This window comes from Hyaena hyaena, unplaced genomic scaffold (genome assembly GCF_003009895.1).
Source record: "Hyaena hyaena isolate Hyena2069 unplaced genomic scaffold, ASM300989v1 scaffold_63, whole genome shotgun sequence".
In the NCBI taxonomy this organism is placed as follows: Eukaryota; Metazoa; Chordata; class Mammalia; order Carnivora; family Hyaenidae; genus Hyaena; species Hyaena hyaena.
In genome coordinates, this window is record NW_024080695.1 from 4,342,142 (window position 1) to 4,359,901 (window position 17,760).

Below are 17,760 nucleotides of genomic sequence, written 5' to 3' on the forward strand. Positions count from 1 at the left end.
TCCACCCACCCCACGTACCCCAAGTTCATAGGTCTGCGCCACAGCCTCTAGGGGAGCTCCACACACCCTCCCTCTTTATTCATCCCCTCTCTGCACCTCCAACCTTCTCTGTCTACCCGGCTACAGGGAGAAGTGCTGACTGGGGTCAAAGACAAGGTCAGGGAGGTGGCTGGGAAGAAGCAGAGAGGGTAGAAGGACTCATGGTGCCACAGGTGGGGTTTGGGGGTTCCAGCCTTTCGCCCTCATCTAGAGCCCACTCTGCAATGCGATGCATGCAGGCTGTCATCCAGTCCTTCTGCTTAGTATAAGGCAGTGGTTTGCAAACAGGAACTATTTAAATTGGGTGACGTTTGGAGAGATTTTTGGTTGTCATAAGTCAGAGGGGGAGATTTCTGTCCACATCTGGTAGGTAGAGGCCAGGGGTGTTCCTGAATGTCTTGGGCTGCACAGGACGCCCCCCACCCTCTAAGGAATTCCTGGCCCCCAGTGTCCACAGCACCACAGTGGAGGCACCCTGTGCTTTTAGGTCTGCAGCTACGCTTCCCTCATCTTTAAAAAAAATTTTTTTTAATGTTTTATTTATTTCTGAGAGAGAGAGAGACAGTGTGAACAGGGGAGGGTCAGAGAGAGGGAGACACAGAATCCGAAACAGGCTCTAGGCTCTGAGCTGTCAGCACAGAGCCCGACTTGGGGCTCGAACCCATGAACCGTGAGATCACGACCTGAGCCGAAGTCGGACGCTCAACCAACAGAGCCCCCAGGCACTCCATACGCTTCACTCATCTGATAGATGAGAAACAAGCTCACCCCAGATCATTCAGAGACGAGACAACGAAGCCGGGATGTGAGCCCAGAAATGTGTGATTCCTAAGGACACTCAAGCTCTGTGCGGTCATGCCCACAGACAGCACCATGATGCCCACAGGGTGAAGCTGAGTGCCTCCTGCTCATCTCAGGGTCTTTACAGGCTGTCCCCTGACTGTCCTCTGACTGCCGATCAGTCACAAATGTTTGCTGTGTCTGCCTCAGAGCCCTTCCCCATCTACACTCACACTGTTCCCTCCAGCAGCTCCCATGTGACCCGGCTTAAATGTCTGCTCCCTCAGACACTCTCCCACGCCACTTGGCGCAAGCCAGCACTTTACTGCATCGACCTGTCTCAGGAGCATATTTATAAGATAATCAGCAAGCCTCCTGTGTGCCGGACACTGCGTGTGCTCTGCCCACGTTTTTCTCACGTCATCCCCACCGTGACCCTGTGGATCGGCCTCAGAATCCCCATGTTACAAAGGAGGAAGCCAGGGTTCAGATGAGTTAAGTGACTAAGCTGGAATCAGAGCACCGAGGCATCCAGAGTGTGGAAGGGACACAGACCTCTGCTTCCCAGGCCCCTGGGGCTTCCCGCCAGGGCTCATCAACCAGGCGTGACCCGGCCTCCACTCCCCGCGCCCATCTCCAGCTGCAAAGGTGCTAAGTCAGAGAGGAGGCAGGTCTGCTGGCAGCTCCCCCCCTCCCCCCCGGGACAGGAATCACGGCAGGAAGTGGCTGGTTGCTGATATTCACCAGGCCCACGCTGGGTAATTTGCATCATCAGATTGATTTAATTCTCAAAACAGCCCTGTTGGGTAGATATTATTAATTATTTTTCCCAGCTGGAGGGGAACCAGCCCGCAGGTGGTGATCACCTGTGAGGGATGCCCTGAGGGCCTGGCAGGTGGGAAAGGGGACATCAGCTCTGCTTCTCCGGGTCTGTGGGCAGGAAACCTCCTCACACCTCTCCTCACCGTGTTCTAATCAGAGGGTGTGGTCACCTTCCGGGGTGACCAAGGTGCCCGTGCTCTAACAGGGTGGCACTTTCTTGGCCTCCACTTAGCGTGCCTGTGGGGTGAGGACTGGGATCGGACTCAGAGATCCTCCTTATGACCCTGGTTCAGGCTACAAGATCCAACCAGGCTCCTCGGATTCTCTGCCTTCTTGCCCATGAACGACACTCAGTCCCTGGGCTCTCCATACAGAGCACTGGGAAGACAGACAGCTGTTTTCCAGGTTGGGTCTAGAGGATTTCTGGGTCTCTAGCCAGCAGGCTGTATTGGGCTTATCCATTTCCCACCCACGTACCTAATTCTTTCCAACTGTGAGGTCCCAGAGCACGCACTGGAAAATCCTCATCATGACTTCCATATTTTGGAGGTGAAAGCTCCCTGGATTTTGAGGCCACGCAGGAACACACACGTGGCTGATGACTTGACAGGGATGCTGTCACGGACACTGACGCGGTGTTGGAATTTGGGAAGGAAGGGCAACCCCTACGTCTACACACCCCCGGCGGTAAACTTAGGAGTGTTTTCCGGTATAGCTTTTTTACTCAACGCGATTGTTTCCAGTATAAAAAACAGAGAATCCACTATTTGCATAAACCTGTCCAAGGTGAAGCCAGACCATGACATCTACGAGGAAGGTTTACACGAGGACATAACAAGTGTCCCTTCCGTGAACCACTCTGTCCCCATGCCGAAGGCTCCAGTCCCACTGTGTGCCACTCCTTCTTCTCCAGAATGTGGCACTTGGATCTCTGAGTAGAAAACTCAGTCGAACTAAAAGTGAAATGATTTATTGTGGAAGCAGCAAGAGCCGCTTTATCCTTGGGGCTTTTTGTCGAATCCTCATCTCTGACCTGACCCGTGAGGAATGACAGATATTAAACAAAAACGAAAACAAAAAGAAAAACAAAAGAAACCTCATGGGCCCAAAATGTCATTTAGGAGTTCCCAAACCAGGGCTCCCTACATAATCTAACTGCAGTTCCAAACTCCCCCAGACATACTGGTGGCTCAGGAATTTTTCAAACCTGGCCAGTGAGCCTGTCACCTAGGTCCCTTCCACCCTGCAAATAAAGATGGGCAATCTGCATGTTAAGACGCTTTGATTCAGTCCCCACCCCTAGAAAGCTCCTTGCTGGAAACCATCTTTTCATTTTGCTAATAACATCTTGCTCCCCAGAGCTCCCGTCTAAATGCTGCATAAAGTACTGTCCCATTCATGGATCGTTTAATAAAGCCAATTAGATCTGCACATTTACTTGATCGATTTTTATTTAACACAGGCAGTGGACTTTCTCCTGAGGAACACTCAATCACGCTTGGGGCAACTGCTCGGCCAGGGCATTTGTGTGACTGAGGATATCAGATAAATAGCTTCTGGAGGATGCCTGTGTCCTGTGGTCATACAGCGTTAGGGACTCAAAGAAATCAGCATCAGTGAAACTGGCAAATGACCAAGGAGCCACCCAAGAATAAGATGGCTTGTTTTCATTCATTGCCTGGGAAAACTCACAAGTTCATATATATTCATCTATCTATCTATCTATCTATCTATATTTTAAATTCTAGACACATCATATAGTAATTATGTTTTTGAGAAATTCAGGGGAGATCAATGAGATTGAGAGCACACAATAGTTGCTTAAACTACAGGGTGAAAATAATAACACTTACTTGCACTCTCATGGCTGTGATGGTTTGCAAACTGCTCTTATCTATTCATTCATTCATTCATTCATTCATTCCTCACCCTTTATCACACACCCTGGCGACCTCTGCCTTCAGGGAGTGCACTTCTGCCTGCCTGGATGTGCGTGGACACAAAGGGCTGGATGCACAGGAAATCGTGGCTCTGGGCAGGACACTTGCTGGGCAAGGCAAGCGACGCGCAAACCCCGCGTCTCCGTCCTGCGGCGCCGAGCGACCCCATGGTAACTGTGTCTCCGTGAAACCGACCGGAGGCTGTTACTCTGTTGTACCATCAGGGGAACCAAGGTTAAGGGGCATCATGTGCAAACAATTCTTGTGCAGAGAACAAGTGCCTCAAAACGAGTTTGTCATCATTCTTTCCACTAAAGTAAAAATGAGTTACTAGTCGCCGTTAGTTGTCGTCAGCTCTTACAGTCAATGAAATAGAAACAAAACTATGTACCGAACGCCCCATTAGGATGGGACATCTACGCATGTGCTCCGGGCAGATATGGAATAAACACATAAAGGGGACAGGAAGCGTGGCCTTATACGGAAAGAGCCTCGAATCCAGCTGGAAGATCAGGCCGGGCATTTGAGCTGCTGACCTTGACTGTCCCTGCTGTGACATTCTTCTCCCCACCAGCAGAGTGAGGCGGCTGGACCAGAAGCCCACTCAGGGCCCCTCTAATGCTCGGGGAGCCCCGGCACACAAGGGATCAGGTCTGAACCCGGGGCCTCTGAGATCTCACGTGTGCTCCTCCACGGCCATGTACGCAAGTCCGGATGGCCCTGAGCCCCCGCTCCCAGGGCTCCCCGCGTTCACCGTGCAGGCGCACATCTTACCCAGCCCCGCAGCAGCTCGTAGGCGGTGATACCCAGGGACCACCAGTCGACCGGGTACGAGTACCCAGGGCCTCCGTCCACGTACACCTGGAACACTTCTGGGGCTGCCAAAGACAGGACAAAGAGAATGTCACTGCACGTCACAGTGTGCACTCACCAGCCCGCAGATCGGGGACAGGCAATAGGAACCCAGCTTCTCGGAGGGCAGAGCCAGGACTCCGTCTACTGTGCCACGTGATTCCTGCTCTCTGTGAGCCTCAAGTGGGCTCGAGAACAAGACCCAGGTGTCCCAGGAAACACGGGTGTGTCCCCCGGGGAGGTACCCAAATGGGGTGCTCCGGAGCGCCCGGGGGGCTCCGAACGTGGAGCGTCCGACTTCAGCTCAGGTCATGCTCTCACAGTTCACGAGTTCAAGCCCTGCACTGGGCTCGCTGCTGTCAGTGCGGAGCCCGCTTCGATCCTCTGTCCACCTCTCCCTCTGGGCCCCTCCCCCGCTCACGCTCCCTGCCCGTCTCTCAAAAATAAATAAACATTTTTAAAAAATAAAATTGGGGGCAGATGAGGGTAGGGGGAAGGGGAAGGGGGGGTGATGGGCATGGAGGAGGGCACTTGTGGGGATGAGCACTGGGTATTTATTATATGGAAACCAACTTGACAATAAACTATTTGTAAAAATAAATAAATAAAATTGGGGCCCCTGGGTGGCTCAGTCAGTGAAGCGTCTGACTTTGGCTCAGGTCAGGATCTCATGGTTTCTGAGTTTAAGCCTACGTTGGGCTCTGTGCTGACAGCTCAGAGCCTGGAGAGTTTTCGGATTCTGTGTCTCCCTCTCTCTCTGCCCCTCCCCTGCTCAACTCTGTCTCTCAAAAATAAACAAATGTTAAAAAATTTAAAAAAAGAAAAGAAAAGAAAAGGAGTTTTCGAGAAACATTTACAAAAAATAAAAAAATTTAAAAAACAAACGGGGTGCTCCAAGTGCGGGGTGGAGGCAGTCTTCTGGGGCGGAGGTTGGGGGAGCCTCTCATGGCCCCGGAGGCGCCCCCTCCCCTGAAGCGCCCTCCTCCCCCCACCCCACCCCGGGGAGGTGGAGATGGAATGAATCCCAGTCAGTGTAAACACGGGAGGGGTAAGAGCTCAGCCAAGATGAAGAAATCGCACCTTGACAAACATCACTCTGCTTCCTGCACCGACGCGGGTCAGGCATCCCAACAATCAGGGACGTTTAAACCCTTTGTGCCTGCTGCCAACCTAAGGGAACTATTTCAGTGTCGCATAGGTGGGAAGGACTCGGAACTCCCAGGGTAGGAGACTGGGGTCTCCCTGGAGGGCAGTGAGTGACAACAGCTGGGGGGAGGGGCAGCCCTGCCCCCCCGGGACAGCAGATGATGAACCAAACTTATAAGAAGATCAGTTATGGCCTTGCCTAGAAAGGATGTCCAGGATCCAAAGTCTGAGTATCCCTGATTGGATTAGAGATGAACGGGGGCGCCTGGGTGGCTCTGTCGGTTAAGCATCTGACTCTTGGTTTCAGCTCAGGTCATGATCTCACGGTGTGTGAGTTCGAGCCCTGCGTTGGGCTCTGTGCTGACGTTGCGAGCCTGCTTGGGATTCTCTCTCTTCCTCCCTCTGTCTCTCCCCTGCTCATGCTCTCTCTCAAAATAAATAAATAGACTTTTTTTAAAAAAAAGAGATGAATGAAACTCGAGTCCTTCTTGATTAAAACTTCTTGCAATGACCTGGTGGGGGAATGGTCAACTCTGAATCTATACTCAGCCATTGGAAATGCCACCTGTAACCACCATCGTGGTGCACTAAACAGTCACACAGAGCTTTCTAGGGCGCAAAGGCCCTTCACACGTTACCCCTACCCAGCCCCAAAGCATCCAAGCCACAGATGGAAAAACTGAGGAGGTAAGGGGGCAATTTCAGGGCCGTGGAGATGGTGAGTGGGGAAAAGCCGGGACTGGACCACAGTTCCCTCAATTTTGGCCTGGTGCACCGTACAGCTGTTCATTTATTACCACGAGCTGTGATTTTACTTATGACACCAAGAGCTGCAATATTAATGTGGCCATTTATTGAACATCTACCATGTACTAGAAATTCTTCAAGGTGTTTTACATAGATTATTTACTCCTCAGCAAAGCTAAGATGTACAGGGCATGTACTATAGTTTCACACTCCATTTTACTCTCGGAAGGACCTTGTGAGGCAGCACTATTATGATCTCCAGTCTTGGAAGCTGAGGCTTGGAGTAATTAAGCAACACGCCTGCGGACGCAGCAGGGAGACTCTGAGCCTTATCTGAACCCGGCCTCCCTTCCCCCTTTCCTCGGGGTCATCCAGACCCTGCTGTCTCTCCCTCAAAATCCATGCAATTTCCACCAAATTATACCATGTTTGTGCTGAAATATGCTGAAAGTAAAAAGGATCCATTATTTTATATATATCCATACACATAATATGTACTTTATATGTTCAGAAAAAATTTTAATGTTTATTTATGTCTGAGAGAGAGAGAGAGACAGAGTGTAAGCAAGGGAGGGGGAGAGAGAGAGGGAGACAGAATCGGAAGCAGCTCCAGGCTCTGAGCTGTCAGCACAGAGCCCGACGTGGGGCTCGAACCCACAGACCGTGAGATCATGACCTGAGCTGAAGTCAGATGCTCAACTGACTGAGCCACCCAGGTGCCCCTACTTTATATGTTTTATGCTCCAAAATCTGTACAAGGTCATTGTGTTAAATCTGTTAATTCAACAGGGACTGAAACAAAAGTGTTTACAAAAATCCGGGAATTTTGTGTTTGAGGAAATTAGGGTTTCAACTTAACCCGAAAGGAAAATAAATAAATGGTTCACCATCAACCTGCACGTTGATAAAAAATGATTCAAAATTCTTGAGTCACATTTCTCAGCGGCACCTGTTTTCTCCCCTGTTACAGCCCCAAGATCTCCCACAGAGCCCAGTGTGTGTTGCACACTCCATGAATACTTGTGAGCACACAAATAAAAACACTGGGCAGGCTCGGGGAGCCACGCACCCCACAGCTGCTTCTCTAGCACAAGCCCCGTGGCTCGGAAAGACCAGCCTCGCCTCCAGCTAACATCTCCCCCTTCCCCGCAAAGTAAACATGGTGTGCGGTGGCATCCACTGCCCCATGGGAACCATGCAGACTAAACGTATGCAAAAAAAGACAATAACCTCTTAAGTTATCATTATTACCCCGCTGGGTTAGCTTTGTGGATATTGCTGAAGGCTTGGAGGATTGCTGCACTCGAGTGTGACATGTCTACAAGCTGACGGGCTTCCGGGATCTGTTCCTCCACGTAACTGCCCCCCTGACGGGGAACACAGAATTGCCTCGCTTCCGCCAAGAGGGGACCTTCGCGGTAATTTCCTCCCTCCCCCACATTTTCTAGATGAAGGAGGTGAAGCTAATTGGAGGAGTTCAGTGACTTCCAGCCCAGCTGGGACCAGAACACAGGTGTCTTGCCCACTGATCCTTTGTTCGTGGCAAGACTCTGTCTCCAGCTTGGACGTCCTGGCTGGTGGGATGACCAGATCTATGCAGCCAAATGCCTCCTGGACACCTCCACCTAGAAGTCCTACGGGCATTGGATGCTCAACTTGTCCGAGCAAGCTCTTCCCTCTCCAAGTGCCCTCCTCCTGGGGTCTTAGCTCCAGCGCATGGTCAGCTCACTTACATGAGTCAAAACCGCAGAGTCCCCGACTCTGCCCGTCCTTCAGTCTCTGCTTCTGATCATTTGATTGGTCCCAAGACTTATCATTTTCTAGAGACGTCCCCTCTACTCTGTTCGGGGCCCCTCACCCACTCCAGTCTGGCATTTGAATCCTACCTCCACCTGAGTCGGTAAAACCAATGGAATGAGGGGTTAAAGCGTGACTGTAGAAAGGTTTTCAGGTCTGGCCATGAACTTCAGCTCCCAGACTTACTGGTCCAACAGCCTTGGGCAAGCTACTTCCCCTCCTATTTGTACCTCAGCTTCCCTCATCGGCAACAAGGAAAAGCAATCTTTGCTATATAATCTTATCATGATGAGAGAATGAAGTTTCATATGAGCACAGAGTTAAGTGCCAATAAATGCTATCCAATTTTATTATTGTTGTATTGTGATTATGCATGTGTTCAAATCTCTGAATTAAAATCATTCTGAGGTTTTCTGTTATAGAAATTTTCTGCTATAGAATAAAAGTTCAGGCACCCTAGCACGAGAATTCCTAAAATCCGGCCCTGGCCTTGTACTGGGGCACTGCCTTTATCAAGCTCATTATGTCCAACTGCATAAAATAAGATATACTTTCTTTTTAATTTTCTGTGGCTTGTCTGATCATCTTTACTCTATTTTTTATGCCCACAAACTCCTACTTATACTTTAAGACCCAGACCAAATTTGACTCCCCCTGCGGAATGTTCATCAAGTTGCATGCCATTCCTCTGTCCTCCCCCCACATTTTTAAATGTTTTTTAAATTTATTATTGAGACAGAGAGAAACATAGCATGAGTGGGGGAGGGGCAGGGAGAGAGGGAGACACAGAATCTAAAACAGGCTCCAGGCTCTGAGCTGTCAGCACAGAGCCTGATGTGGGGCTGGAACCCACGAACCGCGAGATCATGACCTAAGCTGAAGTCGGATGCTTAACCGACTGAGCCCCCCAGGCGCCCCCTCTGTCCTCCCCTTTTACCCTCTCCTGTTCTAGGGTCTCAGCAAACCCTGGTCTGTACCTCCCCGGCAGCACTGATCATGCTATATTTTAATTAATGGCATGAATTTCCACCTTCCTCACTGCGATATGAGCCCTTAGGGGCAGGGATATATGACTAAATCAGCCCCATATGCTCGGGGATTAGCACAGGACTGATCTAGAAGTAGGTGCTCAGTACATCAGAGTAGCAAAGACATTGGTCACAGCCCTAGCTTCGAATCTCAGTGGCTGCCATTGCTGGCATTATACAGGGGTTAAATGCTCGCCCAATGCCATTGTTAGTCATTGGGCGAGCATTTAACCCCTGTATAAGTCTCAGATTCCGAGGAATACTAAAAGCCCTACCCCACGGTGAGATAACATATGAGATGCATTTAGTACAGGGACAAACACAGCAAGTTCTCAACAGATGTGACCCAGTTATCATTATATCAATTCATTATTGCACAAGCAATGAAATGCTCGCATAAATGGAAGCCTAGCTCATGGAGGTACATGTCGTACATGTTCCCCAAATGATTCAAGAGCTCCATCTTAATTCTTTGCATGAAAATGTGCTGAAAAGCTGTGCAAAGTGGAGATAAACGTTGTGCCTGGCTTCTGTCTGGATCCTTTGGGGGTAATTTATATTTCTTTGGCTCTCTAGCTAGCCAGATGAATTCGGGTGTCATACACTTAACTGTCACCTTGAGATGAAATCAAACTATGGTGTCAGTCTGATAATTTCTCTCCTTCTGGGAACGTTAGCAGCATTATTAGCAACTGAAATTAAGATATGTGAGACGCTGCTCAGGTGCTGACCATTAGGACTTCATACAATTTCACAAGAAGAGGAAGAGAAGGGAAGTGTGATTGGCTAATAAGTAAATACGGAAATAAATGATGTGCCAAAACCAGAAAACAACTTCATGTGAAACATGTCAGATTAAACTAGTAGATTTAAAAAAAAGGACTTTGGAGAATGGTGCTCTAACTGGAAGTAAGGAATTAGACTCGGTGCATTTTACACAGTCAGGATGTGAAACTGGGGATCTAAATAGCATGTTGTACTGATAGAAAAGTTCACGGGCACCTGGGGGCTCAGGTGGTTAAGTATTTGACTCTTGATTTTGGCTCTGATCATGATTCCACGATCTGTAGGTTCAAGCTTGTGTGGGACTCTGTGTTGACATTTTGGAGCCTGCTTGGGATTCTCTCCCCCTCTTGTCCCTTCCTGCTCTCTCTCTCTCTCTCTCTCTCTCTCTCAAAAATAAATAAATAAACTTAAAAAAAGAGCAGTTCATTTATATAGTGTCCCTCTCTTAAAGGATTCTAAGATTCTGTTTATCCACAAAAATTAATGCTCTTAAAATTTTTTTAATGTTTTATTTATTTTTAAGAGAAAGAGAGAGACAGAGTCGGAGCAGGGGAGGAGCAGAAAGAGAAAGAGAGAGAGAGAGAGAGAGAGAGAGACAGGCAGACAGAATCCAAAGCAGGCTCCAGGCTCTGAGCTGTCAGCACAGAGCCCAAGCCGGGGCTCAAACCCACAAACTGTCAGATCATGACCTGAGCCACAGTTGGATGCTTAACTGACTGAGCCACCCAGGTGCCCGAAAATTAGCGCTCTTTAAAATCCCCCACTGAACCTGCTGTATATAGAAAACAAAAGCTTTGATGTGGCACGCAGGTACTGTGTACTCTGCTCCTGGACACTTCTGCAGACTCATTCTCCTGGCCCACACTAGCTTTCTTTTGGTTCTTTCTATGTGACAAAGCTCCTTTTTGCTTTGGGGCCTTAGCAAAGGGCAGTGCCATCTTTCTGCAATGCTTTTACCTCCCTTTGCACTGAACAACATCTACTCATCCTTGAGGACCCATCTGAAAAGTGACTTCCTCAGCAAAATTACTTTGGATCCCTCCCATCTAATTCATCTCTCTTTTGTACCATATCAAAGACCTCAGACAATTCTGCTTCTTTTCAAAATTCAGGTGTTGGAAAGAGTGTCACTCCCAACCTGACAATGAGAAAAATCTAGATCATCTCCAAAACCATAATTTGTCTTGAGCCCTACTAGTCTGAAGTCTAAGGAAAGACAGGTGCTCTGAGAAGAGAGGGCTGTGGGTACTGGGAACAGCACAGGGAGAGGACAGGGCTGCCACAGAAGAGGGCAAAAGATGTCTGTTACAGTGACTGCTGAATTTATGAAGGTTGGGTGCAGGTTTCAGAGAGAGAACAGAACTTGCGTCTGTCCAGATGCAAGGGGAGTTCGCCTCTCCTCACTGGGTCTTCTCTGCTGACCTCACTGTGTATTCATGAAAGGACTAGGAAGCTGTTAAAAGCTCGCCTTGATGCAGGACTGGGGAAGAGAACAGCAGATTGTTCAGGAGGGCACAAAGTTCTTCCCAGGTCCAGCTCCCCATGTCCCTTTGGAAAAAAAGCCTTAAGCTAAAGGAGGAAGGGCAGAATATTCTGTGACCACAGGGGCACAGGTGAATACTATTTGAGCATGACAGGCAAGGAACAGAAAAATAAAATCTCTACCCCTGGGAAAGGGACAGAAAATCATCCAGGGCTCGGACTATTCGTGGTTTCCCATTGCTGGGAGAGACACAGGGTCCATGAGAAAGGTCCACCCCCAAGACAAGATGTTGGATGAAACAGAGCCCACTGAAGACTGGCTGAGCCAAGACAACAGGGAATGTGTAGTCCTCTGACCTGTTGCCCACAACCAGACCAAGTAACAAGTAACAAGTAACAAGTAACAGAAAGAAAAGTCTCCTGGAATAGGAGTGAGACCCTCTCTAAGGCACAGGTCCACAGGGAAAGCCTGAAGCTGGTGGTGGAATAAGAACATTGAGGGAACACTAACTTGAAAGGAGGTATGTCGAGAATAACCATGCTAACCCTGACTCAGCACAACCCCTGATTAGATTGACTCAGTTCTTGCACACACACAACACTAAAGGCACAGGAGTGGAAGAGACACCCCTTTCCAGGTATAAACACTATTCTACACAAAATGTCCACTTTTTCACCAAAAGCTATAAGGCACATGACAAAAACAAAAACAACAACAACAAAACAAAACAAAAAACCCCAACATGAAGAGACACAGTGCTCAACAGAACCATGTTCAGATATGAACCAGATGTTAGACCTAATAGACCAAGAAACTGAAAACATTTCAAAGATCTAGTGGAAAAAATAATACACATTAAAAAAATGGGGATTTCAACCAAAAGATGGAATCTATAGAAGAATCAAATGGAAATGCCAATAATAATAAAAACAAAGCAAAACACAGTGCCAGAGATGAAGCATGCTTCCACCAGTAGACTTCAAACAGCTCAGGAAAGAAGAGGTGAACTTGAAGGTAAGTCAAATGAAATTATTCAAAGTGAAACAATAAGAGAAAAAAGTGGGTAAAATAACAAAGCATTCAATTGCTATGGGGAAATATGAAAGGTCTAACATTTACGTAATTGAAATCCTGGAAACAGAGAGGGCAAGAGAGAAGAGAGAGAATGGGTCAGAAAAAATGTTTACAGAGATAATGACCAGGAATTCTCCAAAAGAACAAGAGTCACCAAACCACACATGTCTAAGAACCTCCAAGAACACCAACCAGGATAAATACAAAAATAACACACACAGGCACATCGTATCTAAAATCAGAGATAAAGAGAAAAGCTTGAAGGCAGCTGAAGAAAAAAGGCATATTACCCACAAGGGAGCAAAGATAGTATTATGGCAAATTTGTTGTCAGAAACATTGTCATAAGCAAGAAAGTAACATATTTAAATGCTAAAAGAGAAAAAGAAACCCTGTGAATCCAGAATTCTGGTAAGATCTCTTTTTAAAATATACACAAATGAAGACTTTTTCCAACAAACAAACAAACAAAAAAGAAGGAATTCACTACCAGTAGACTTTCATTATAAGAATTGCTGAAGCAAGCCCTTCAGGTAGAATTAATTTAATACCCTGTAGAAACTGAGACTGCACAAAGAAATAAAAAATATTGGAAGTGGGTAAAAGGAATGTAAATATCAAATCAATATTTTTTATTTTTAACCATGTGTAAAATATAATTTACTGTCTGAAGTGAAAATAGAGTCAATTAATAATGTATCTACGGTACAATAAAACGAAAGATAAGTGGGAGGAACTGGAAGTATAATACTGTAAGATTTAAGAAATTTTTAACACTTATTCATTTTTGAGAGAGAGATAGAAATAGAGAGAGACAGAGCACGAGTGGGGGAGGGGCAGAGAGAGAGACACACACACAAAATCCAAACCAGGCTCCAGGCTCTGAGCTGTCAGCGCAGAGCCCAACGCAAGGCTTGAACCCACAAACCATGAGATCATGACCTGAGCTGAAGTCAGATGTTCAATCAACTGAACCACCCAGACACCCCTGTAAGATTTTTTTAATGTTTCTTTATTTTTGAGAGAGAGAGAGAGTGGCACAAGGGAGGGGCAGAGAGAGAAGGGGACAGAGGATCCAAAGTAGGCTCTGCACTGACAGCAACAAGCCTGATGCGGGGCTTGAACTCACAAACCACGAGATCAGGATCAGAGCTGATGTCAGACACTCAACGACCGAGTCACCCAGGCACCGCTGCTGTAAGATTCTTACACTACACCATGGAGCAGTATGATTTCAAGGTAGATTCAGATTAATTGATGGTATACATTGTAAATATAGGGCAACCTATAAGTTATATTTTTAAAAAAGAGGTATAAATAGTAACCCAATAGGGAATTAAAGTAGAATCATATAAAATGATCAGCTAATCCAAAATAAAGCAGAAGAGTAGCAAATGAACAAAGAACAAATGGAACAAATTTTTAAAAGCAAGGTGAGGGGCGCCTGGGTGGCTCAGTCGGTTGAGCATCTGACTTCGGCTCAGGTCATGATCTCATGGTTCATGGGTTCGAGCCCCGCATCGGGCTCTGTGCTGAAAGCTAGCTCAGAGCCTGGAGCTTGCTTCGGATTCTGTGTCTCCCTCTCTCTCTGACCCTCCCCTGCTCACTGTCTCTCTCTCTCAGAAACAAATAAAATAAAAACATTAGAAAAAATTTAGAAAAATCAAGGTGATAGATTTCAATCCAACCATATCGATAATTATATTAGGCGTAAATGGTCTAAATATCAATGGAAAGTAGAAATTATTAGATTGGATAAAAAAAAAAAAGACTGCCTACATAACATGTCCTTAAAATACAAAGATATAGGTTAAACATGAATGGATGGGAAAAGATATAATCAGGAGTGTGCTGGAACAGGCTTATCCTAGCTCATCTCTCTCTTGCTCTGTGTTCAATGATGTCTCACTGATAACTTGAAGTCAGTCATGGTGGGTGGACTTACGTCCCAAAAATCAGCAAAATGTACAAATCAGTGATTTTTTCTTCTTTACCAGAGAACTAGTTGTTAAACATTTACCAGCACACCACTGGAAATACCATGCAAACATTAACAAAAGAAAGCTGAAAAGGCTATATTAATATCATACAAAGAGACTCTTAAATACAGAGAACAAACTGAGGGCTGCTGGAGGGGGGTGGGTGAGGGATGAGCTAAATGGGTGATGGGCATTGAGGAGTGCACTTTTTGGGATGAGCACTGGCTGTATGTAAGAAATGAACCACTAAATTCTACTCCTGAAACCAATACTACACTATATGTTAACTAACTTGAATTTAAATAAATACATTTAAAAGCAAATACATGAATAAACAAACATTAAAAATTAATTTAAGGTCAACTGATATAATAAGTAGACAGAAAATCAGTAAGAATGGGGGCCCTGGTTGGCTCAGTTGGTTAAGTGTCTGACAACTTCGGCTCAGGTCATGATCTCACGGTTCGTGGGTTTGAGCCCCGTGTCAGGCTCTGTGCTGACAGCTCAGAGCCTGGAGCTGCTTCAGATTCTGTGTCTCCCTCTCTCTCTGCCCCTCCCCTGCTCGCATTCTCTCTCTGTCTCTCCACAATAAATAAATGTTTAAGACAATTAAAAAAAAAAAGAAAATCAAGAAGAATATATAGAAGACCTCAGCAACATTATCAAGCAACTTGGCCTAATTGACATTTATAAGAAATATGACCAACAAGAGCATACACATTCTTTGCATGTGAACATGGAATATTCACCAACATAGACCATATATAGACCATAAAACAAACTTTACCAACTAAAAAAAAGAAAGAAAAGAAATATACAAGGAATTTCTCAGTCCATCACAGAATTCAGCTGGAAATCGGTAACAGAAAGATATATAGAAAATTCCCAAATATTACTAGAAATTACAACAGAGACATCTACGTAGCCCATGCATGAAAGAGGAAGTCACATGCAAGTTAGAAAATGTTTGTAACTGAATGAAAATGAAAGCATATTGACATTTGTGGGATATAGCTAAGGCTGGACTTAGAACAGAATTTATAGCATTAAATGCTTCTAGTGGAAAAAGACAAGTCTCAAATCAATGATTTGTAGATCTGCCTTAAGAAACTAGAATAAGAACAAATTAAACCCAAAGTAAGCAGAAGGAAGTTAATAAAAAAAAGATCAGAGCAGAAATCAATAAAACAGAGAAAAATCAATGAAACTAAAAACTGGTTCTTTAAAAAGATGAATACATGTGATAAACCTCTAACCAAAATGACCAGGAAAATCATAGAGGAAGCACAAATGACTAATTCAGGAACGAAAGAGAAGACATCACTGCAGAATCTGCACTCATTAAAAAGGTAACCAGAGGATATTACAAATAACTGTAAGCCAAAATATTTGCAAGGTTACATGAAATGGAGAAATTTCTTTAAAGATGTAAATGACCAAATCCAAACTAATTTTTACTTACTTCTTCTGACTTAAAGAGAAATAAACAGAATAGACCACATCTATTAAAGAAAAAAGGGGCGCCTGGGTGGTACAGTCAGTTAAACATCTGACTTCGGCTCACGTCATGATCTTACAGTTTGTGAGTTCGAGCCCTGCATCGGGCTCTGTGCTGACAGCTCAGAGCCTGGAGCTGCTTCAGATTCTGTGTCTCCCTCTCTCTCTGCCCCTCACCTGCTCACACTCAGTCTCTCTCTCTCTCTCTCTCAAAAATAAATAAACATTAAAAAATTTTTAAAAATTGAATTCACAGTTAAAAAGCTTCCTAGGCCCAAATATATTCACTGGCCAATTCTACCAATTCTATATATTAGAAATAATATCATTTCGGGGCGCCTGGGTGGCTTAGTCGGTTAAGCATCCGACTTTCGCTTAGGTCATGATCTCGCGGTTCGTGGGTTCGAGCCCCGCGTCGGGCTCTGTGCTGACTGCCAGCTCAGAGCCTGGAGCCTGTTTCAGTCTGTGACTCCCTCTCTCTCTGACCCTCCCCTGCTCACGCTGTCTCTCTCTCTCCTAGAAATAAATAAAAATATTAAAAAAAAAAGAAATAATATCATTTCTACACGGTTTTTCCAAAAGTAGAAGAGGAAGAACATTCCCCAACTTATACCCACAGTGTTACTGTGGTACCAAAATCACACAAAGCTGTCACGAGAAAAAGAAAACGAAAATATTCCCTATAAACCTAGAGGTAAATATTGTAATTGAGGCATTAGCAAACTGATTCCATCATTATAGAAATAGGACATTACATTATGACCAAGTGAGATTTATTGCAGAAATATGAGGAGCCATATGAGTATCTCAATGGATTGAGAAAAGATATTTCACATAATTCAACATCCATTTATGGTTTGTTTGTTTGTTTTTTAAATATTTTTATTTATTTCTAGGAGAGAGAGACACAGCGTGAGCAGCGGAGGGTCAGAGAGAGAGGGAGTCACAGACTGAAACAGGCTCCAGGCTCTGAGCTGGCAGTCAGCACAGAGCCCGACGCGGGGCTCGAACCCACGAACCGCGAGATCATGACCTAAGCGAAAGTCGGACGCTTAACCGACTAAGCCACCCAGGCGCCCCCCATTTATGGTTTTTAAGAACCCCAAGAAAGTTGGAAATACATGGAAACTTCCTTAACCTGATAAAGAATAACTAACTACAAAGAACCTTAGAGCTAACATTATATTTAACATTAAAAAAACTAAATGCTTTCTGACTAAGATCAGATCAAGGCCAAGTGTATCAAATGTTCTGGCTAGAACAATAAGACAAAAGAAAAAATAAAAGGCAATCAGATTATGAAGGAGGAAATAAAACTACTGTGATTTGCAAACATGATCACCTACATAGAAAGCCCAAAGAATTTACTACCAAAGCTGCCAGGACTGATAAGCGAGTTCAGAAAAGTTACAGGATACGAGGTCAACATACAGATGTCAATTGTATCTCTATAGATCAGCAATTCATGATTGATAACTAATTTTGAAAGCTTTTATTTAAATTCCAGTTAGTTAACATACAGCGTAATATTTGTTGCAGATGTACAATATAGTGACTCAACACTTCCATCCATGACCCAGTACTCATCACAGCAAGTGCACCCCTTAATGGCCATCGCCTATTTCACCATCCCCCCTAACCATGTACCCTCTGGTGACCATCAGTTTTCTACAGTTAAGAGTCTGTTTCTTGGTTTGCCTCCCTCACTCTTTTTTTTCCCTTTGCTTTTTTATTTGTTGTTTCTTAAATTCCACATGAGTAAAATCATATGGTATTTGTCTTTTTCTGACT

At 45.4% G+C, this 17,760-nt stretch overlaps 1 protein-coding gene across 1 annotated transcript in view; it reads right to left on the minus strand.

The window, feature by feature from the left end:
* STK32B (serine/threonine kinase 32B) overlaps window positions 1–17,760 on the minus strand; it is a gene marked incomplete at its 5' end in the record, with an annotated part of 114,460 nt that overhangs the window by 28,764 nt on the left and 67,936 nt on the right. Inside the window, one exon of the mRNA XM_039232111.1 lies at window positions 4,356–4,459. Coding sequence (XP_039088042.1) covers window positions 4,356–4,459 — 104 coding nt within the window. The remainder of the gene's footprint in view (window positions 1–4,355; window positions 4,460–17,760) is intronic.